General features: G+C 44.0%; 1 protein-coding gene across 2 annotated transcripts; it reads left to right on the top strand.

Annotated features, from left to right (window-relative positions):
* Window positions 1–1,558: 1,558 nt before the first annotated feature.
* Window positions 1,559–22,590, top strand: LOC115083757 (zinc finger protein 260-like). Of its 2 annotated transcripts, XM_029587761.1 has the most exons (4): window positions 1,607–1,708; window positions 11,716–11,918; window positions 12,801–12,927; window positions 19,855–22,590. In XM_029587761.1, exons 3-4 carry the CDS (start codon window positions 12,855–12,857, stop codon window positions 22,191–22,193), a joined length of 2,412 nt encoding a protein of 803 aa, XP_029443621.1. In that variant the 5' UTR covers window positions 1,607–1,708; window positions 11,716–11,918; window positions 12,801–12,854; the 3' UTR covers window positions 22,194–22,590. The 2 variants fall into 2 exon arrangements, with proteins under 2 accessions (XP_029443620.1, XP_029443621.1); XM_029587760.1 differs by lacking the exon at window positions 11,716–11,918 and having other exon boundaries at window positions 1,559–1,708.
* The last annotated feature ends 200 nt before the right edge of the window (window positions 22,591–22,790 follow it).

Raw genomic sequence — 22,790 nt, forward strand, 5'->3', positions numbered from 1 at the left:
TCCTCATCAACCTCAAGTTAATACACTTTCTCTATGCAGATGACATCCAGATCCTGATCCCCATCAAAGAATCATACTCAAAAACCCTTGAATACTGGGAATCCTGTCACCTAGAAATCAAAAACCTCCTCAACAGCCTCAATCTGGTACTAAACTCCGCCAAAACTGAAGTATTACTCATAACTCCTGATAACAATCTCACAACCTCTCTGCCAAACAACCTACAAACCACTCATGTGAGAGATCTAGGTGTGCTAATCGACAATAAACTAAACTTCAAAGCCCACATCAATAAAACCACCAAAGACTGTTTCTATAAACTGCAAGTTTTAAAAAGGATAAGACCACTCTTCCATGCCAAAGACTTCAGAACCATCCTCCAAGCCCTCATTTTCTCAAAATTGGACTACTGCTGCTCCACTTTACTTGGCCTCCCCTCCTCATACACAAAACCGCTCCAAATGGTCCAAAACGCAGCAGCCCGTCTACTGACAAACACTAAGAAAAGAGACCATATCTCCCCAGTGCTACAAGACCTCCACTGGTTACCAATTCATTTCAGAGTCATTTATAAATCCATCACCTTGATATACAAAATCATTCACCAACATACCACAATCGATCTACAAATTCCTCCCCGCTTCCACAAATCCACAAGACCGACCAGGGAAGCCTACAGAGGATGCCTCATTGTTCCACCCACGAAAACCACTAATCACAGCACCTTAAGAGACCGAGCCCTTTCCACCGCAGGCCCACAGTTATGGAACTCCATCCCTCCAGAACTCAGAAACGAACCATGTCTCCTAACCTTTAGGAAAAGACTCAAGACATGGCTTTTCAGGCAAGCCTTCTCGAACTCTACCTAATATGCACCATAAACAAACTCTCTACTCAGAGACTGTACATATGAGACACCATATTTATATTGAACTTTTGTATATAATTATTCTCCTCTATCTCTTTCTATTTCTTACATTCCCAGTTCATTAGCCCTTGTTAATTGTAACTGCTTCTCTTCATCACGTTATTTATGTTTTTTGGTTGTATTATCCGCACCCCTGTTTTCTGTAAACCGACATGATGTGAACGAGTTCATGAATGCCGGTATAAAAAAACCTTAAATAAATAAATTAAATAAATAAATTTGCTAAAATCAGCTTTTGTTAGTTCGGTGCTAAAGAAACCCAGCCTTGATCCTGCCGATTAAAAAAACCGATCGGCCTATGCCCAGCGCAGCTTCTTCCATCAGCCCCGGCGTGAGCTCTGCCAGCGCCGTCCTGGAGCCGCCACTGGGGCGCAGCCCTGAATCCCAGCCCCGGACACAGAAAAAGCCGCTCCCAGCGCTGCCTCCTCCTTCCCCTCTGTGCTCAGTGTAAAGCTCCGCCTCCCCTCCATGTGATATCATCAGTCTGTGCTCTCAAGGTGAAACTCCTCCCACACGTGCGTGATGTCATCAGTCTGTGCTCTCTGTGTAAAGATTCTCCCGCCCCCGTCTGATGTCATCAGTCTGTGCTCTCTGTGTAAAGATCCTCCTCCCCCCCCGTGTGATGTCATCAGTTTGCTTCCAGCAGTGCCTGCAGTTTCTCTGCAAGCCTCAGCCATTGAGAGAGAGAAGCAGAGCCTGAAGGAAGCGAGAGAAGGGAGAGAGCCTGCAGCTTCCTCCTCCCCAGGAGAGAGCATGGCCGAGGCAGAGCCTGCTGCACAGGTAGGGCTGGCAGAGGGGAGCAAAGATTTTCCTGTAGGGGCAACTTTTTAGGGAGTTTTCCTGCTTTTCTTCTCAGGGAGGAGATGTTGTTGCAGGGTTTAGGGACTCTTGTGTGGCTTGACTTTCCATTCGGTGCTTCAGACTTATATATTTATTTATTTTTAAGAATTTATAGCCCAGTCACATTCGATAGAATTTGCAGCGGGGTGCAAGGCAAACATATACAATAATAAAACATGTAAAAACAAGATTAACCCACATTAACAAAGAGCTCCACCTGCATGATATTATGCTACCTGAGGATGTCGCAACAAGTCCTGAGTGCTGAATACTGGCAACTAATTTTACATAAACATAGACATGACGGCAGAAAAGGACCAATGGTTCATCCACTCTGCCCAGCAAGCTTCCCATGGTAATATCTGCCGTGCAGGTTACCTCCAAGTATCAGTCAGTTTTGCTTGACGTGCTTTTCTTATGGACTTGGCTGTTGAAGCAGTCCTGTGTTCTTTCCTTAATGTCTGCGCATCAGTACCCCAAACTGTAAAAAAAAAGTCATGGCTCGTGTTGGTTGTGCCTGAATCCAAATTTCTCTTTCCTTTCAGCCCCCACCCCCTCCTTCAAAGCAGAGAGCAATGTTGGGCTTATTGGTTAAGGGTAGTAATCCCATTCTTCTATTAAGGGTAGTAACTGCTGCACTGTGCTGGTTACCCCCATGCTCATCAGTTCTGCAGTGCATAAAAGTCAAGGCCTTCGATGGTTGCTGTCTAAATCCAATTCTCCTCTTCCCTGTCACTGAAGCAGACAGCGATGTTGGGAGTTGCATCAAAAGTATCAAGGTTTATTTGGTTAAGGGTAGTAACCGCCACACCAGCAAGTTACCCCCATGCACGCTTTCTTCATTTCCCTTAGGTCTTGGTCATAGAAGCAGTCCTGTGCTTTTTCCCTTATGTCCGCATAACAGTATACCAGACCATGGAAGTTGGGGCCCTTGGTTGTTGTCTGAATCAAAATCCTCCTCTTCCCCTGCCGTTTAAGCGGGGAGCAATATTGCAGTTGCATTAAAAGCATCAAAGCATATTGGTTAAGGATAGTAATCTCCATACCTTCTGCTAAGTGTAATAACCGCAGTATCAAGATCCTGTTACTCATCCGACAGATTCACACTCCTATATAGCTCTGGATTTCCCCAGTCTGGACTGGTCTAGACATACCTTCCTACTACCTCTCTCAGACTTTATAATTGTACTTATATTTATTTCATTAATTTGCTTACATGTTGGTTGCAGGTTCTTTTCCTTTGTGCTTAATCGACATCCCGGTCCCCAATTGTTCGTTCACTTTATCAATTGTTAATTCTCACGTTATCTGTTGCTAATTCTTTGCCAGTTTCGCCCCTGTTCTCCCAGTTCTATGTAACCCCATGTTCTATGCAATGCCTTGTGCAATTTTGTTTTATGTCGATATAGAAAAGTTCAAAAATAAATAAGTATCAGCAAATTACCCCCTGCACTCTTATTTCATTTCTGTCTTCTAGCCTTTAGAGATCCACAGTATTTATCCCATGCCGCTTTGAATTGTTTTGACTATTTTCTTCTTCACCACCTGCTCCAGAAGTGCATTCCATGCCTCCACCACCCTCTCCTTGAAGAATTCTTTCTTGATGTTGGTGCTGAGTCGTCGTCCCCCTGGAGGTTCATTTTGTGACCCCTAGTTCTATTGTTTTCCTTCCAACAGAAAACATTCAAAGTCCATACATCATTGAAAACTTTTAGGTAACTAAAAGTCTGTATCACATCTCCCCTGCAGCTCCTCTCTTCCAGAGTATACATATTCAGATCCTTCAGCCTCTCCTTAAAGGTCTTCTCATACAAACCCCACACCATTTTTGTTGCCCTTCTCTGGTCCACCTGCATCCTGTCTCTATCCTTCTTGAGATACAGGCTCTAGAACTGAACATAACACTCCAGGTGAGACCTCATCAAGGATCTGTGCAAGTGCATCATCACTTCCTTTTTCTTATTGGTTATTCCTCTCTCTATGCAGCCCAGCATTCTTCTGGCTTTAGCTATCGCCTTGTCACCCCAAAATCTCTCTCTTGGTCCGTGCACATCAGTCTTTCACCCTCTATCACATACAGCTCTTTTGGATTACTGCATCCCAGATGCATGACTGCACTTCTTGGCATTGAATCCCAGCTGCCAAATTTCGACCACTCTTCCAGCTTTCTTAAATCACTTTTCGTTCTCTCTACTCCCTCATGTGTGTCCACTCTGTTCAGATCTTAGTATCATCTACAAATAGACATACGTTATCTTCTATCCCTTCCACATTGTCACTCATAAAGATATTGAACAGAACTGGTCCCAACATCGATCCCTGTGGCATTACACTTAACACGGCTCTCTCTTCAGAGTAGGTTCCATTTACCATTACACGCTGTCTGCTATTGGTCAACCAGTTTGTAATCCATGCCACCACCTTGCACTCTCCCAATGTTCTCATTTTATTCATAAGCCTCCTATGCAGGACTATATCAAAAGCTTTGCTGAAAGCCAGGTAGATCACATCGAGTGCTCTTCCTCAGGCCAATTCTGTAGTCAACCAATCAAAAAAAAAATCAAACAGATTTGTCTGACAAATTTTATCCCTAAGGGTCTAGTTTAAATGACTGCCTAAACAGGAAAGTTTTAAACTCTTTAAATGACTTTGTCGAGGTTCTAGACCATATCTGCCCTGGTAGAGTATTCCAACATAGAGGGCCCGCAGCAGAAAAGGCTCGATGACAAATTTCTTTGAGATGGGTAATTGGATGGAGGGAATTTCTAGTAAGCCTTGCTGGGCCGCTCTCAAGGAGTGTACTGGATTGCAAATATGGAATTATTCCAAGATGTAGAAATATATTATTTAAAAGCACATTGAAGGAGTCAATGCCTGAAAAAACAAGGTTCTGCACGATAGTACAGAAATCCTAAGGTTCCAATAAACTGTTCAGTTGTCGGAGCATACGCAATTTATAAAAGGTTGTCGTCTTCACGGATTTCATTTGGGTATGAATGGACAGATTACTGTCAAGGATGACAGCAAGACTCTGTACCTGAGACAATGTTTGTAGTTCATTTTTGACAGATTTATGCACAGAGCGCTTATAATTAAATTGCGCGCCCTTGATATGGAAGCTAGAGTGATTGGGTTAGAAACTGGTTAAATGGGAAGAATGGCAGGAGTCGGGTGGCACCTTTTAGACTAATTTATTAAAGCTTGAGCTTTCGAGACCAGAGTCCACTTCATCAGGACTCTGTCCTCGAAAGCTCATGCTTTAATAGATTTAGTCTGTAAGGTGCTACCCGACTTGTTGTTTTTGCCAAACCAGGCTAGCATGGCTATCCCTCTGAAGATGGTTAAGTGGGAGGTAACACAGAGTAGTGGTAAATGGAGTTTACTCTGGGGGGGGAAGGGGGGCATTACTGGTGATGTGCTTGGGGACCAGTTCTTTTCAACAACTTCATGAGCAACATAGTGGAAGGATTGTGGTGAAGTTTGTCCTGTTGCTGATGATACCAAAAATCTGTAACAGAGCAGACAGCCTGCAAGGTGTGGAGAACATTTGGAGGGAAGTAGTGAAGCTGAAGGATTAGTCTAAGAGACTGGCAGATAAGATTTAATGCTAAAAAATGTAGAGTAATGCATTTAGGCTGGAAAAACCCAAGGGAGAGGTACAGTATTGGAAGTGAAATTCTTTTAAGCACCAGTGAAGAGCGGAATTTGGAGGTAATTGTATCTGATGAACTTAAGGTGGCCAAACAGGTGGTTAAAGCAATGGTGAAAGCCAGAGAAATGCTTGGCTGCATAGAGAGGAATGGTCAGCAGAAAAAGGGAGGTGATATTGCCCCTATTTAGGTCCCAGGTAAGACTTCATTTGGAATATTGTGTACAATTCTGGAGACCCCACCTTCAAAAGGATATAAACTGGTTGGATTTTGTCCAGACGGTGGCTACTAAAATAGTCAGTGGTCTTTGTTCTAAAGCATATGGGGATAGACTTAAAGATCTAAACATGGATACTCAAGTGGAAAGGCAAGATAAGGGAGATATGATAGAGACATTCAAGTACCTCAAAGGCTTCAATGGTGAGACCACATCCTGAATATTGTGTGCAATTCTGGTCGCTGCATCTCAAAAAAGATATAGTTGCACTGAGAACATGCAGAGAAGGGTGACCAAAATAAGGGGCATGGAATGGCTGCCCTATGAGGAAAGGCCTAAGGAAGGTAGGGCTGTTCAGTTTGGAGTAGAGACAACTGAGGAGGGAGTTATGATAGAGGTCTACAAATCGTGAAAGGACTTGAGCAAGTTAATGCAAATCTGTTATTTACTCTCAGATAATAGGAGGACTGCGGGGCCCTCCATGAAGTTAGCAAGTAGCTCATTTAAAACTAATGCAAGAAAATTATTTTTCACTCAGTGCATTGTTAAGCTCTGGAATTCATTGATGGAGGATGTGGTTACAACAGTTGATGTAACTGGGTTTAAAAAAGGTTTGGATAAATTCATAGAGGAAAAAACCATAAACTGCTATTAATTAATAAGCGATAGTATCTTGAGATTTATTTAATGTTTGGGTACTTGCCCAGGTACTTGTGACTTGGATTGGCCACTGATGGAAACAGGATGCTGGGCTTGATGGACTCTTGGTCTGACCCAGTTTGGCAATTCTTATGTTCTCATGCACTAGAAGTGAGACACTTTGAAAGGAAAGGAGGCTCTAGAACAAAGGATCATGAGATGAGGAGGGTGAAAGGGGATAGACTCAGGAGTAATCTTAGGAAATTGTTCTTTACAGAGAGGGTGGTGAATGCATGGAACGGCCTCCCAGTGGAGGTGGTGGAGGCAAAACCGCTATTTGAATTCAAGAAAGCATAGGATAAATACAGGGGATCTCTGAGGGAGTGATGGGAATTGTAAGGGCTAGATAAATGGGATGGATGGATCTTATGATGTTTTTCTGCCATTATGTTTGAGTTAAAAAAAAAAAAAAAAAAACCCACAAAAAAAAATAGTAACCCTGCTTAGAATAATCTCTTCAGTCTTCTCCATGTTCAGTGCAAGCTTGTTATGCAGTAAAGCCACGATTACCAATCTCTCTTTAGGAGAAGGCGATCAGTGCAATATGTAGAAGCATCTGTCCGCCCTTTGTTGAAAACAGAATCAGCAGACCTCTCAACTCTCAGGAGCTATCATCCAGTCTCATTTCTTTCAGAGATTGTTGAGATGGTAGTATTAAGCCAGCTAGATGATTTCCTGGATGATAATCCCATCATTGAACAATATCAATTAGAAAGTTTTTTATGTATTTATTTATCGATCACTGTTCCAAAGGTCAAAGCGATTTACAAGTAGTATCAAAGTAAATTTAAATTAATAAAACAAATTATATAAAATCATATGTAATACAATACAAAAATGTTTTCTAACAAAAAATCAAATAAAACAATTCGTATTAAAGTAACACAACCTAAAACTACAACATTAGAACATAAGTAATAACACTCCTACTGCTATGTACTGTTACTTCCTCCAAATGCCTGTTGGTGCAACCAAGTTTTTAACATTTTTAAAAAAACTCTGGCATTTTGTTCCATAAATTCGTCCCTGCAACCGATTATTGCCCGATCTCTTACCTCGCCCAGATGGGTTCGAGCTATGTTGGGAAACTATCCGTGGACCTTTTTCACTGGATTGAAGAGTACACTGAGGTGTGTAAATATGAAATGTCGCACCTAACCAAAGTGTATCCTCCATGTTTAACATCTTGTGGATCAAGGTTAATGTTTTATATTCATTTCTCTCTTCAATGGTTAACCAATGAAGTGCCGCCAATACTGGTGTAATGTGATCGTACCTCAAGGTGCCTGTCGTACCCTCGCAGCTGAATTTTGGAGGAGCTGTAGGTCATCAGTGAATTATCAGGAAAAGGGAATGGCAATAATCTGTTCCTGCAGGTATAATGGTTTGCAAAACAGTTCTGAAATCTTCCAGTTCTTTTTAGAGCGCTCAGCTTAAGATATCGGGATTTGACCACTTGTGAAATATATGCTTGCCTATCTAATCTTTTTTTCTAAGATGACTCCTAGATCCTAGTTCAGAAACTCTTGGTTTCCAGTTTTGATACTATTAGGCAGGCGTTTGACAGGGGAACACAGTACGTAATGGTGGTTTTGGGCACTACTGGCGCATTTCAAACCTTAAACCATGAAATCCTTCTTCCTCTTCATCCTGTCTCTCACCAGTCATTACAGGGGAGGCAGAGTGCAAGATTTCCTCCATACGTAGGCTGGTGCAGCAGGGAAGGAGTCAGTAGGTCTCTGTCTCCGCCAGATGGTAGGTGTAACTGGTCCACCAGGAAAAAGTAAGGCATCTAGGGCAATGACCTGGAGAAAGCCAGGGAAGGAGAAAGGGGCCCCTCAGGATGACGGTCCTCATAAGGCTGATCTTCCTTCACCGGGGCAATTGGCTTGCAACACCTGCATTTCCAAATGAAGAAAGCCTAGTATTAAAAAAATAAATAAATAAAAGTGAGAGAGATAGAAAAGGCAGTGCAAGAGCTTTGCGTGCAGCCAGTGGGAGCTCTGATCTTCAGGCCCGGTTTGAATCGCCCCCGAAACACCGAGGATTAAGGTAATGGAAAGGGCTTGAACTGTGGAGCGCGACACACATACCGAGCATCATTGGCTTCTTTTGCTGAGCGTACGATGGGGCTGAGAAAGGCGCTGCAGTGGAGGAGGGAGAAGCTGAGGGTCCCGTCGATTCGGCGCAGCTGGGCAGCGTCAGCATTTCTGACCCGATCTGAGCAGGGAAACGCCACAGAGGGGGGGGGGGGGGGATACTCCAGGCACTCATCCTCAGCATTGGAGGAGGCAGTGAAAGCCTGCAAGTGGCAGCCCCCGCCCCTAGAAGAAGGGGACAGTGTTTGTGCTGATTATGCCTAAAGCTTACTGCCAGATGAAGGGCAGAGGTCTAGTACATCTAGGGACCTTCCAGAGATAAGGGATGCCAAGAGAAAGAAGCAGAAGTTGACAACAGAGGTGAAAGACACCCAGAGAGAGAGAGATTAAACTCTGAGGATTAAAGGGTATTCCTTCCAGAGGGGGACTCTCAGGATTAGGAGGAGGAGAAGGAACACCTCAAATCTCACCCAGATGACTCGGCACTCAGATTGTTCAGGGGAAAGGAGATAGGAGCCTGTTTTGCCAAGGCCTTACAAATCCTACAGCTGTCGGAGAAACAACCAAAAGGAACAAGACCCAAAGGGGACCTGATTTCTCAAGGGGGCTAAAAAAGCCAGGGAGAATAAGGTCCCCATTCATTCAGCCATTCAGGATATGATAGCAGTTGAATGGGATGTTCTGGATTCAAAGCTCAGACACAGAAAGCAATGGAAAAACTGTATGTGATGGAACAAACAGCAATTGAAAGGGTTCTTTCCCTATGGAGAGTGAATGCAGCAGTGTCCACGGTAACGGGAGAGATTGCTGTACCAGTGGAAGGGGGAGCGGTGTCCACGGTAACGGGAGAGATTGCTGTACCAGTGGAAGGGGGAGCGGTGTCCACGGTAACGGGAGAGATTGCTGTACCAGTGGAAGGGGGAGCGGTGTCCACGGTAACGGGAGAGATTGCTGTACCAGTGGAAGGGGGAGCGGTGTCCACGGTAACGGGAGAGATTGCTGGACCAGTGGAAGGGGGAGCGGTGTCCACGGTAACGGGAGAGATTGCTGGACCAGTGGAAGGGGGAGCGGTGTCCACGGTAACGGGAGAGATTGCTGGACCAGTGGAAGGGGGAGCGGTGTCCACGGTAACGGGAGAGATTGCTGGACCAGTGGAAGGGGGAGCGGTGTCCACGGTAACGGGAGAGATTGCTGGACCAGTGGAAGGGGGAGCGGTGTCCACGGTAACGGGAGAGATTGCTGGACCAGTGGAAGGGGGAGCGGTGTCCACGGTAACGGGAGAGATTGCTGGACCAGTGGAAGAGGTGCAACTTTAAAGGTTGACAGGAAGGTTGAGGCGCTGCTAAAGAAAGCCTTTGAACTATCTAGCCTGGCATTACAGTCTGCGATTTGCGAGGGATATGTAGCAAGGGCGTTAGTCTGATGGGTACAGCAAACCCCACTAATGGGAGAAGGAAAATATTCCCAAGCCAGTGGCGAAGAGGTGGTGCAGATAGAATCAGTAGCAGCCTTTGTGGCAGACACCCGTTGTGATCTGATAAAGAGTTTCGGCCAAACAGAAAGCCATGGAATTTATGGTTAAATATCTGCTGTGGTTAAGAAACTGGGCGGCAGACACAGCCTCCAAGGCCAGGATAGGGAAACTCTCTCTTTTAAGGAAGATTACTGTTTGGTGAAGAATTAGAGAAATTGGTGAAAGTCTGACCAAGGGTCCATCAAGCCCAACATCCTGTCTGCAACAGTGGCCAGTCCAGGTCACAAGTATCTGGCAGGGTCCCAAAAGGTTGATAGATTCCATGCTGCTTATCCCAGGGATAAGAAGTGGTTTTTCCCAAGTCTATCTGGTTAATAGTTTATGGACTTCTCATCCAGAAACACATCCAAACCATTTCTAAATCCAGCTACGCTAACTGCTTTTAGCGCATCCTCCGGCAATGAATTCCAGAGCCTAATTATGTGTTGAGTGAGAGAGAATTTTCTCCAATTTGTTTTAAATGTGCTGATTACTAACTTCATGGAGTGGACCCCTAGTTTTTCTACTTTTTGATAAAGTAAATAACTGATTTGCATTTACCCATTCTATTCATGCTTTTATAAATCATCCTATCCCCCCTCAGCCGTCTCTTCTCCAAACTGAACAGCCCTAACCTCTTTAGCCTTCTCTCATAGGGGAGCTGTTCCATCCCTTTTATCATTTTGGTCGTCATTTTCCAGTTGTGCTGTATATTTTTCGAGATGCAGCAACCAGAATTGCACACAGTACTCTAGATGCAATCTCTCCAATTCAACCCCAATAAATGTGCAGGACGTTTATTGGAAGAATGAGAAAGGAGGGATATGACGAAACGGTTCCCATATTTAGCAGATTTCAGTAAAGTACAGGAAAGAACAATGTTTATAAATTTATTTTTAAATTTTACAGTCCATCAATCCACAGATCTCAGCGGGTTACAAGAAACATATATAGTATTAAAAGAAACAGAACAGCACAATATTGAGATGTAACATTTAAACAAACAGACAGGATAAAAACATACATACAAGGTACTGTTGCTGATTCTCAGCCACATTGTATCACAGTGGCCAGGCATGGAAGTGACCAAAAGGGATGGGAAATACAGAAGAAAACGGATGTGATTTCCGAAGTTTTATTCCTTGTGGATATCCTGAAAACCAGACCATCTGTGGCTTTTGAAGACCAGAGTAGGCCACTCCTGATCTACTTCAGTATTAATCCATCAGCTGAATTAACATTGCAGAAATATTTACAGTGGTCATTTTTTCTGTGATAACATGCACAAGATAGCAACATTCCTCTTTCAAGGCAGAGATCAAACAGTAAATGAACAGCACCAATTGTCAGATTTGTGTGACAAGGATGCTTCAGAAAGATAGTGGGATCAATATTCAAAACTGGCCACTTAAGTAAGTTAGCCGGTTAGAACTTATCCAGCTAAGTTATGATGTATATTCTAAAGCATGGCCATGTAACTGAGCACTTAACTGGCTAAGGTATAGCATGTCTAGCTCAACTAATGTGACGAAGTTTAATATCGGCAGTTAGCTGCATAGGCTACCTCACTCTAGCCCAATCCGCCCTCTACCCATCCACAACTTATGTGACTAACTTTTTAGCCATATAAGGGACCTATATGGTTAAATGCTGGCTGCCAAATATGGACACACATTCAGGGGCCACTATTAACTGCAGAAGTCCCGCTTATCCGGCCGAATAGTGCTGAACGCGCTTTGAATATTGACCTCTGTGTTTCCCACATCTAGCTTTCGCTCATATGTGCTCCGCACATGTACAAATTGGTAAGGACTGTTACACCTGCTGCCTCCTGACACATCCCCGTCACATCCTGCTGCCTCGTTACACATTCCTGACCCAAAACTGGGGTCTGTCACATACTGCTGCCTCCTGACATGTCCCCATCATCAACAACAACCGGTGGAGATGGGAACCAAAGCTGCACCACTCTGTAAGTCTGCTTGGGATAGATGAAGGGCAGTGCTGAGAGCAGAGTTTAGAGGCTGAGTACAAGAAATATGAGAAGAGGGGGGGGGGGTCTACGGATTTTAGCTTAACGATGTGAGCTTCTATGCTTCTCTGCCCCAAATGGAAGAGGACTAAAGAGAGAAGACATCAAAGCTGTTCTGATTAAGAAGCTAGAGCCGTATTGACCGAAACACCCAGGAAGAGTTGTGAACTAAATGGTTCCAGTGTTACAGAAAATTATCTATCTAAAGACTTATCGTGTCAGTCGGTCAGTCAGCAGCACTGTTGTATTTGGGTTTGGTGACCAGGTGATGCCTGGAACATTGGAAGGGGCACTTTGCAAAAACAATCTGCTCCTTCTGCAAAGCCCTGTTTGTCAGGCTTACACACATGCACAAAAAGGCGCAGGCAGGCAGGCGCACGCACATACAGGAACATGCACAGGCAGACACAAACATACACGTTTATAGATTCTTCCTCCAAGAAATTGTCCAAAACATTTTTTAACCCATGTGTCCAAGATGTGTGCAAGGTGTTTTATTGGAAGAAAGACGCAAAAGGAGGCATATGAGTGAGACGTTTGCATATTTAGCAGATTTAAATAAAGTACAAGAGAGAACAATTTGAAATACTTCTCTTCTTACCAGCAGAGATGGCAACCAAAACTGCACCAAGATGTGAGCCTGCTTGGGACAGATTTGGAGGGCAGTGTTCCTTGGATTTAGCATTCCAGATGATGCCCAAGGTTCTCCCCAAATGTGAACATAGAAAATCCTTTTTACTGTCTGCAAACTTTAGAGGAAACGTGTCAGGAGTTTGTGCTGATGTGCAGTGGGTGCTGAGCAGATCCCTCTTCCTGTTCCAGGTCCCTGTAACCTTTGAGGACGTCGCTGTCTATTTCTCCGAGGACGAGTGGGAGATGTTGGAAGAATGGCAGAAGGAGCTTTACAAGGAGACCATGCAGGAGAATTATGAAACCCTGACATCGCTGGGTAAAGATTAATTTTTGTTCCCTTATGAGAAGTTGTGCACTGAAATGTATTTTTCTTTATTTATACATTTTCAAAATACAAAAAAAAGAAAAAAATTTGTCCAGAAAACAATGAATTACAATATCAAGATCCAATATATAGTAATGCAAAAAAGGGGAAAGGGAAGAGGGGGGAGGATCAGAAAACCTTTAAGGGAGAGGGGAAAAAAAAAAGAATATCAAGTGTGATGAGGTCCAGTGTTTACCCAGGGAGGAAAAACCTGGACTGGATTACCCCAGGAAGAGCCAGGGGGCAGATCCAGGCAGCAAAGCCCAGAGAGAGACCACATTTCCCAGGCTCTTTGAGCCGAGGCCAGACCAATGGGAAGAAGGAAAGAGAGAGGGCCGGTCATACATCGGGGGAGGGAACGCACACTCCTGAACCCCTGATGAGGGAGGAGGAGATGCAGGACGAGGCTGAGGACTTTAAATCAGAGGTCGGCTCCAGGACGGGAGGAGAAGACATGGAGGTGGATTACCCGGAGGCTGAGATGGAAATAGAGTAAGTGAGGTTACTCGGATTATTGGTTGTTTGCTTGGAGGACTGGGAAGACTGTTGCCTGCAGCACAGCGGTGGGGTGAAGGGGCTTGTTGTGCTATTGCCTAGCAGGCCTAGAGCAAAAGCTTCTTTTGTCTCTTTCTCCTTAAGAACTGAATTAACTTATAGGGGCAGATTTTAAAAGCCCTACCCGCGGGCCTGTTTTCAAAAGGCCCGGCGGGGCGCATAAAGTCCCGGGACGCGTGAAAGTCCCCGGGGCTTGAAAAAATGGGCGGTCCGGGGGCGTGGCCAGAGGCCTCTGCAAGGCCGCTGGATCGGGGGATTGCGCGCTGGCAGTGAGCCGGCGCACGTGAGTTACGCCTGCCTCTGGCAGACGTAACTTGTGAAATAAAGGTACGGTGGGGGAGGTTTGGGCTGGGGGGGGGCGGGACAGGGAGGGCAAGGGAGGGGATCGTGGAAAGCCAGCCGGTCTCTCCGAAGGCTTGGCGCGCACAAGGTGCACCAGTGTGCACCCCCTTGCGCGCGCTGACCCCTGATTTTATAACCTGCGCGCGCATGTCATAAAATCGGGCGTACGTTTGTGCGTGCCGGGTTGCGCGCACATTTCAAAATCTGCCCCATAATTTGGTTTTGTTGGAGATATGAGTGGAAAAGGCAGAACGTGATCCGGAGCGGCCAGTAAAGAGAACTGCCACTCGGCAGTCCTGGGAGTTGTCCCTGGCAAATCTGTACCTGAGAAGAAAGCTGGACTCTGGGTATAAATGCAAGAAGGGACATGGCTCCTCAACCAGTAATGGCGAGGAGGTGAGTTCGTTAACACAGTGCTCTGCTAATGTGGTTCTTGTTTGTGGACTTTCTGTCCCTCGGAGCTGAGCCCCCGCGGGGCACTATAACAAGCAGGGGCTATTTACGTGATCCTACTCTGAGCTGCTGCACCTGAGCAAGGAGTTACCTGGTTGATACGGCCAGTCCTGCAGGGTGGAGCCACCTTTGAAAGCACAGTCTGCTGATAGCTAAAGCCTTCGGATCTTCTCTGGCTTAACTACCTCGGGACACAAGGAGAATTAGCCATTAGCGTAGAACGGAGTTTAGCAGAAAAAAATCTATCTGTAACCCACTAAAAATCAATAAACCTTGTGGGGGAAGTGAGAGGAATTCGGGAGTAAAGGAAAGAATTTAATTGTTCAGGAAAAAAAAAATAAAGCGTTCATTCCGACGTTTGATGATGCATTTACAAGGGGTATCTTAAACTAAAAGAGAAACCTAAGGAGATGCTTTCCTAATTGAGTAATTTGTTCTAAATCAGGAAATGTTTTCACAGACTGCCCATGAAACAAAAGAGAAAACTGTGGAAAATAGCTCCGCATCACATTACTTAGATCAGAAGAAGAAATAAAAGAAACCACAGGAGTGCATCGACCAATAGTTTCAAGAAAGAAGTAGTTTCCGAGAATTCAGTCAGATTCAAAACTGGGGCTTCAGAAATCACTGCAGGAGTAGAAACCTTCGTAGCCAGAAAAATAGCAGCGGATGCGATGGAATACCTAAGACCTCTTGAAAATACCTTTTCAGAGTAGAAAGATTTGTTTCTGCCAACAGTTTGGGGAAATTCAGTAAACGGAGGTTGAGATGCCTTGGCCTTATTTTCAAGATGTTCAAGTGGATTGGAAAGCATGTTACGGTCTTTCACAGGGGCCCAAGTTAAACCCCTGCACTTCTTTCACTGTATTTTCAAGTCCAGTAATCTGGATAGAAACCCCTGAAATCTGATCTTGAAGGGCCTGAACTTTTTTTTTCTTGAAGAAAAGAGAAAATCATTCGTCTTGTTAACTAAATTAAGAGTATTACACTGAAATGTTTTGAAGACCTTCAGTAGAGGAGGAACTGGAAACGTAGCTGCAGTGTTCCCAGTCTCTTACACATAACTGGGTTTAAAAAAGGTTTGGATAAGTTCCTAGAGGAAAAATCCATAAACTGCTATTAATTAATAAGCAATGATAGCTTGTGATCCACTTGCTTGTGACTTGGATTGGCCACTGTTGGAAACACAATATTGGGCTTGATGGCCCTTTGTTCTTATGTAGACATCCCGTGGGTCTTTCACAAAGCATCATCTGTTTTTTATTCTGATTCTCTTCTTCCTTTGGGCGTTACTGGTGGAAACCTCCTCCTTCAGAGTTTCTAGGCACAGTGTGGCTATGATGTGATGGGGCTATTTCAGGTGTTTCTCCCACAGATGCTGCTTATTATGATCTTAGACTTTGGATGTGAAGAGGGAGAGAGTGAGAAAGAGATTGGGAGATGGAGTGGGGAGAGAAAAGGGGGTGGGAGGGAGAGAATCTGGCAGAGAGGGGTCATCTTGAGGCTGAAAGAGACGCGTTGAAGAGAGAAGGAATAGGAGTAAGAGCCAAACGGGCGCACCCCTTCTAGCACTTCCTATGGAGTCTGGAATGGGAAAAAGAGGGGAAGCTGATTTCAAGCCCTTTAGCCTAAACACCCAGTACAGGGCTGATGGATCAACACCTCACCCGGAAAATCCTGTGGTAGGAGCAGTAGGAGGAACAAGTGAGATCTCTGTGAGTGTGGGTGAATGAACTCCTTCCCCCTATAGTCAGAGCTGTATGTGTAGGAGATTTGATATCTCCAGGTAATGCCTTCTCACTGATGGACGAGTGATTTCAAGACCAAGGAACTGGTGAAAATTTCCTCCTGCCTCTGCCCAATGGTTCTCCACAATTACACCGAGAACAGTTGGGAGCAGCAGATGTGGATTCTCAAGTTCCAATTCCAACAGCAATCAATCAGACCCCTGAGCAAGAAATTTGTGTTGAAAGCAATAAAAATTGTTAATAAAAAAAGAAGGGGTTGATATTTGGGGACACAGAGGAACCAACAAAAGTAACCCTCGGAGACATTTGGCAAGCTGTCTCTAGAATGGAGACTTCTTTTAACCCAGTCTGTCTGACAATTGTTTGCTTTCTCAGGGGGTTTCATCCAGTACGTTTATGGATCTGGAACATCGGTTGGCTGCAGTAGAAGGGCAAATGGTTACGGTTAGTATCTCAGTTAAGAATATACAGGTTTGGGGTGGGGATCCAAGATGGCTGCACCTCGTGTGTAAGAGCCGAGAGAGGTCCTGCTTTTTGCGAGAATTTTTCTCCTATTACTTATTTCTCATGCCTCCGAAAAGGAAGGGGAAGATTAGGGTATATCCCTCAACACCCCCACCATCTTCGGTAATGCAGCAGGAAATATTTCGGTTCCTTACCTCACAAGCTTCAACAGAACCAGCGGTCGAGGAACCCTTGGAGCACGGAACTGAGGGAGAAGCTCCGGCCCCGGAGGAGACAACGCTGAGCCCAGAAATTAGATCAGTCCCCCAACAATGCTCCGGGCTCACGTTTCTACACGGCACGCAAAAGGAGGAAATCCCTTTTGGAACGCTAGCAGCGGAGTCACCTGGTACTCTGGCTCTTCGGGTGGCCGTTGAGCGAGAATCTGCACAGGGAGTGCTGAGCGGCGCGGAAACATCGATTGCCATGTCAGCAGAAGGGGCAGTAGGTGTAAGTCCGACTGGTAATAGCCTGCAATTACTGACAGAGACAAACCCCGAAGTTAAGCCCTTAAGGATTCCTGAACGTCCGGAGGTTGTAACAATGATGGCTCTATGGGACCTGATGGTGGGGGTTGCTACAACGTTGAACAATTTAAACACCAAGGTGGAATTTTTTGCTTCTCAAAACAGTCAAAATTCCACTGAAATTCAGAAGAAGGTTGATGTATTATCTAAACAAGTGTTGGAACTACAAGGGAAAGAATGTGAAAATTTGGCTTTCAAGGCTGCAATATCTTTAAAGACAGACAATATCTTACTAGAAGAGTAGAAGCACTTGAAAACTCTTAATAGACATTTAAACATAAGGATTTTAAACTTTCCCCGTACATTGGGAGAAATCCCATATGTTTCCTTAAAAAGGTTTTTTCAAGAAGTTTTAGGATTTGAGGAAGGGAATACACCTGAAGTTAATAAATGTTATTTTTTACTAAAAACATTTTCAAATCCTAATAGGTTAAATTTGCAAGAAAATCTAACTGAAATTTTGGAGAGTTCAAACTTAAGAGTTAGAGCCACTCTTCTAGTTTCTTTGTTAACCTTAACAGATGTAAATATTATGAGAATGTATTTCAGAAAATTCCCAATTACCTTTATGAATGCAAACATACAAATCTTTCCTGACCTCTCTCCAATAACACAAGAGCGGCGTAGGAAATTTTTAGCCCTACGCCCTGAGAGAGTTTCCCTTGGTTACAATTTCATGCTGAAGTTTCCTTGTAAATGTGTGTTGAAGAGGGGGGCAGAATTGAATGTCTTTTTTACTGTTGAGCAAGTGAAAGAATTTCTTTAAACTAAAACTCCCATTACCGTATTTTTCGCTCCATAAGACGCACTTTTTTCCCCCCAAAAGTGGGGGGAAAATGTATGTGCGTCTTATGGAGCGAAAATTTAAAAAAAAAAAAAAAAATCTAACAAACCCCCCCCCACCCTCCTGACTCCCCCAAGACCTGCCGACTTAATTTACTGCAACCCCCCCACCCTCCTGACCCCCCCAAGACCTGCCAAACGTCCCTGGTGGTCCAGCTGGGGTCCAGGAGCGGTCCGGGAACGATCTCCTGGGCGTGGGCCGTCGGCTGCCAGTAAACAAAATGGCGCCGACGGCCCTTTGCCCTCACTATGTCACTGAGACCGACCAATAGCAGCGGTCGGTCCCAGTGACATAGTGAGGGCAAAGGGCCGTCGGCGCCATTTTGTTTACTGGCAGCCGACGACCGAAGCCCAGGAGATCGTTTCCGGACCCCCGCTGGACCACCAGGGACGTTTGGCAGGTCTTGGGGGGGGGGGGGGGTCAGGAGGGTGGGGGGTTGCAGTAAATTAAGTCGGCAGGTCTTGGCGGGGTCAGGAGGGTGGGGGGTTGTAGTAAATTAAGTCGGCAAGTCTTGGGGGGGTCAGGAGGGTGGGGGTTGTTAATTTAAAGGGTTGGGATGGGGGGTTTTTTTTTGGGGGGGAGGGGTTCCCAGAGAAAGAAAAGTTTTCTGATCTGGGGAGTGGACCGAAATGGCCCTCCCCAGACCCGAAAACAAAATGGGGAGGAAAAAAAAAGCTATGCACTCCCCTAATTTGCTCCATAAGACGCCCAGACACAGAGCCGGTTTAGCACAAATTAATTTTCCCCCTCTGAATCCTAGGTGCGTCTTATAGTCAGGTGCGTCTTATGGAGCGAAAAATACGGTACCTCTTCTCCCATAACTTAGTGAAATACGGAAGCTTAGAAGTGCAGTAATTTCTATAAAATTTTTTCTTTGTAATTTACTCCCTTTATATCAGATCCCCACATTAACTATATTGATTTATGGTAAATGGAGGCTATATGTTAATTTTCTTTTAATGTTTTTCTGTTTTGGATTGATGATTGATGTTAAGTATTTCTTAGGAATCAATGTCTAGACCTCCTTTTGTTTTTCATATTTCCAAATTAAGTTTGTAAAATTTAAAACTGATAAATAAAGAATTAAAAAAAAAAAAAGAATATACAGGTTTATTTCTGCATAATAGGATTGAGAAAATAGGTAGTGTAATAAGATAATAGCTCGTTGACCAAGTGACAATTGCTGTTCTTTTTCTTCCTTTTTCTTATTTTGACTTCTTGTATCTTGGGCTGCAGGGGCACGCGCTACCAGTCCATTTTGGAGCTTCATTCTTTGAGGATTGTTCTCCTATGGGTGTGGGAGGGGAGGGGTGGGGTGAGGATAAAGATGGTTGGGATTGGGCAAGAGTTGCTGGCTCCCTGATTCTGATGATGTTCCCACCAGAGGGACTGTTGGCAGCTTAGGAATGTGGTTGCCCTCAATAGGTTTAGGCTTCACCTGGCCCTTAGCTTGGATGGGTTGTTATTCCTTGGGGCATTAGTTGAGTTAGTAGGGAAGAGGGGAAGTTTGGTTAAATATAAAATCATCCATTGTACCTGAAGACTGGAGGGTGGCCAATGTAACCCCAATATTTAAAAAGGGCTCCAGGGGTGATCCGGGGAACTATAGACCAGTGAGCCTGACCATCAGTGCTCTGAAAAATAGTGGAAACTATTCTAAAGATCAAAATCACAGAACATATAGAAAGACAGTTTAATGGAACAAAGTCAGTATGGATTTACCCAGGGCAAGTCTTGCCTCACAAATCTGCTTCATTTTTTTGTCCTCCACAATCACCAGAGGCAGAAAATATTTGTTCACATGCAATAGGACAAGACCCAACAAGAATAAAGAAATGTTATTGTATTAATCAACTCATTAAACTGTCCTCCTACAGTAATGCCCAATGTTTACTTTCTTATCTAGAAAATGACAATTCCAGATACAGTAATACAGAAACGCATTACTGGGAGCTCAGTGCGAATCCAGAAGGGAGCAAGATGTTCTCAGAAAGAGATGCAGAGGACACTTCTTCCTGCTCTGAGTGGGGGGAAAAGTGCCGGGATCAATCCATAAAAGAAAAAAAGCAAATAAATCTAACAGGAGACTCAGCTCTGAGTGAGCAAAGAGCCAAAAATACCCCACATACAGGGGAAGAGCAGAGAACAGAAGAAACATGTGTATGTGATGCATGTGGGATATTCCTCAGAGATCCTGTGACTTTGAAGTCACAGCAGAGATCTCACACTGAAGAGAGACCATCTCCATCTGCAAACTGTGGGAAAACCTTCAGTCAGAAAGAAGAGCTACCAGTACAACAGAAAACATACACAGGAGAGACACCTTTTACATGTTCTGAGTGTGGGAGAGGTTTCAGTAGTAAGCGAGAACTAATGCAACACCAGGAACTCAACAAAGGAGAGAGACTGTGTACAAATGCAGAGTACTCAAAAAGCTTTATTATTAAAGCAAGCCCCACAAAATACAAAAAAAGCTGCACCGAAGAGAGAACAGTTTCTTCTACTGATGGTGACATCTTCAATCAGAAAGAAAACTTCACAAAGCAACCCAAATTCTGCCAAAGAGAGAGAGAAAATTCAAGTAATGAATGCAATAAAGATTTCTGTCGGAGGAAAGTCTTTCCAGAACAAATGAAAACCAATACTGTGGAGAAAGCATTCTTCTGTATTCAATCTGAAAAATGCCTCAGTAGGAAGGCAAACCTCCTACAGCAAAATGTCCACAACGAAGAGAGCAAATTAACATCTGTGAAATGTGGTAAAAGTTTCAATCGGAAAACAAAATTCTCAAATCATCGGAGCCTCCCTACAGGATTATATCTATTTAAATGTACTGAGTGTGGTAAAAACTTTAGTCGTAAGGCAAACCTTATGGTTCACCACAGAATCCACACTGGAGTGAAACCATTTACATGTACTGAATGCAGCAAAACCTTCAAGCAGAAGATACACCTCACACTCCACCATAGAATTCACACTGGTGTGAAACCATTTATATGTACTGAGTGTGGTAAATCCTTCAACCAGAAGATACACCTCACACTCCATCATAGTACCCACACTGGAGTGAAACCATTTACCTGTCCTGAGTGTGGCAAAAGCTTTAGTCAGAAGCCTAAATTCATATGCCACCAAAGAATGCATACTGGTATAAAACCATATCGATGTACTGAGTATGGGAAAAGCTTTAGTCAGAAGCCAAAATTCATATGCCACCAGAACATACAGAGTGGGATAAAAGCACATAGATGCAATGAGTGTGGGAAAAGATTTAGACGAAAGGAAAACCTCACCCTCCACCAGAGAATTCACAGTGGAATGAAACCATTTACCTGTACAGAGTGTGGTAAAAGCTTTAGTCGGCAGTCATACCTCATAAACCACATGAGAACCCACACTGGAGTGAAACCATTTACCTGTACAGAATGTGGTAAGAACTTTAGTCACAAATCAAATCTCATATCCCATCAGAGAATCCACAGTAAATTAAAACCATTTACATGTGGTGAGTGTGGTAAAACATTCAATCAGAAGATACACCTCACACTCCACCATAGAATCCACAATAAATTGGAACCATTTACATGTCCTGAGTGTAGTAAAGGCTTCAGTTACATACAAGCTCTCAAAATCCATCAGAGAATCCACACTGGAAAGACACCATCTACATATTCTGAGGGTGGTAAAAGCTTCAGCGAAAAGGAAAACCTCACATACCACCAGGTAAACCATTGTAAAGTGAGACCATTTACATGTAGTGCATGTGGTAAAAGCTTTACACGGAAGGGAACGCTCACAAACCATCAGAGCGTACACACTGGGATGAAACCATTTGCTTGTACTGAGTGTGGTAAAAGCTTTACTCGGAAGGGCACCCTCAAAAACCATCAGAGCATACATACTGGAATGAAGCCATTTGCTTGTACTGAGTGTGGTAAAAGCTTTAGTCGGCAGTCAAACCTCATAAGCCACCAGAGAACCCACACTGGTGTGAAACCATTTACATGTAAAGAATGTGGGAAAAGCTTTAGTCACAAATCAAACCTTACATCCCATCAGAGAATCCACAGTAAATTGAGACCATTTTCATGTAGTGCATGTGGTAAAAGCTTTAATCGGAAGGCAAACCTCATAAATCACCAGAGAATCCACACTGGAATGAAAGCATTACATGTACTGAGTGAGGTAAAAGCTTCAGTCAGCAGGCATACCTTACAAGCCACCAGCGAATCCACAGTAACGTGAAACAATTTACATGTCCTGATTGTGGTAAAACATTCAGACACACAAGATTTTTTAAAACTCACCAGAGAGTTCACACTAAAATGGAATAATTTACATGTACTCACAGTCCAATGCAATAAAACATGCACTGAAAATGTGTTCTGCAGTAAAGCGCCTCTTTTCTTAACGTGCATCCATGTCCCTTGTGCAGCTGATGCAGTATTCATTTGATACTGTAATCAGTGTGGCATAATAAATGTCACACAGAGGGAAAAATGTGCCTTTCTGGCATGCAAAGGGATTTAGTGCATCAAGCAATTAAATTGTACATGCATAGCAAAAGTGTACTGCATTTTGATTTTAGTGCTGAGATTTATAGGTTTGCTGATTTTAATATTGAAGAATGCATTATGAAAACCTTGTTCCCCCCCCCCCCCCCCCCAATGAGGTGCTGGGATCCTGCAAGCTATATAAAGGGTGCAGGGAGACAAAGCCTTAGAAAATCAGGCCCTTACCCTGCAGTGACCCTTTCCTCTTGCTATATATTTAAAAATTCTTCAGGTTTGCTAAGACATATTCTTAAAACACCTGGAATCGAAGTCATGGACCTTGACTGAA

This window comes from Rhinatrema bivittatum, chromosome 2, assembly GCF_901001135.1.
Source record: "Rhinatrema bivittatum chromosome 2, aRhiBiv1.1, whole genome shotgun sequence".
NCBI classification, from domain to species: Eukaryota; Metazoa; Chordata; class Amphibia; order Gymnophiona; family Rhinatrematidae; genus Rhinatrema; species Rhinatrema bivittatum.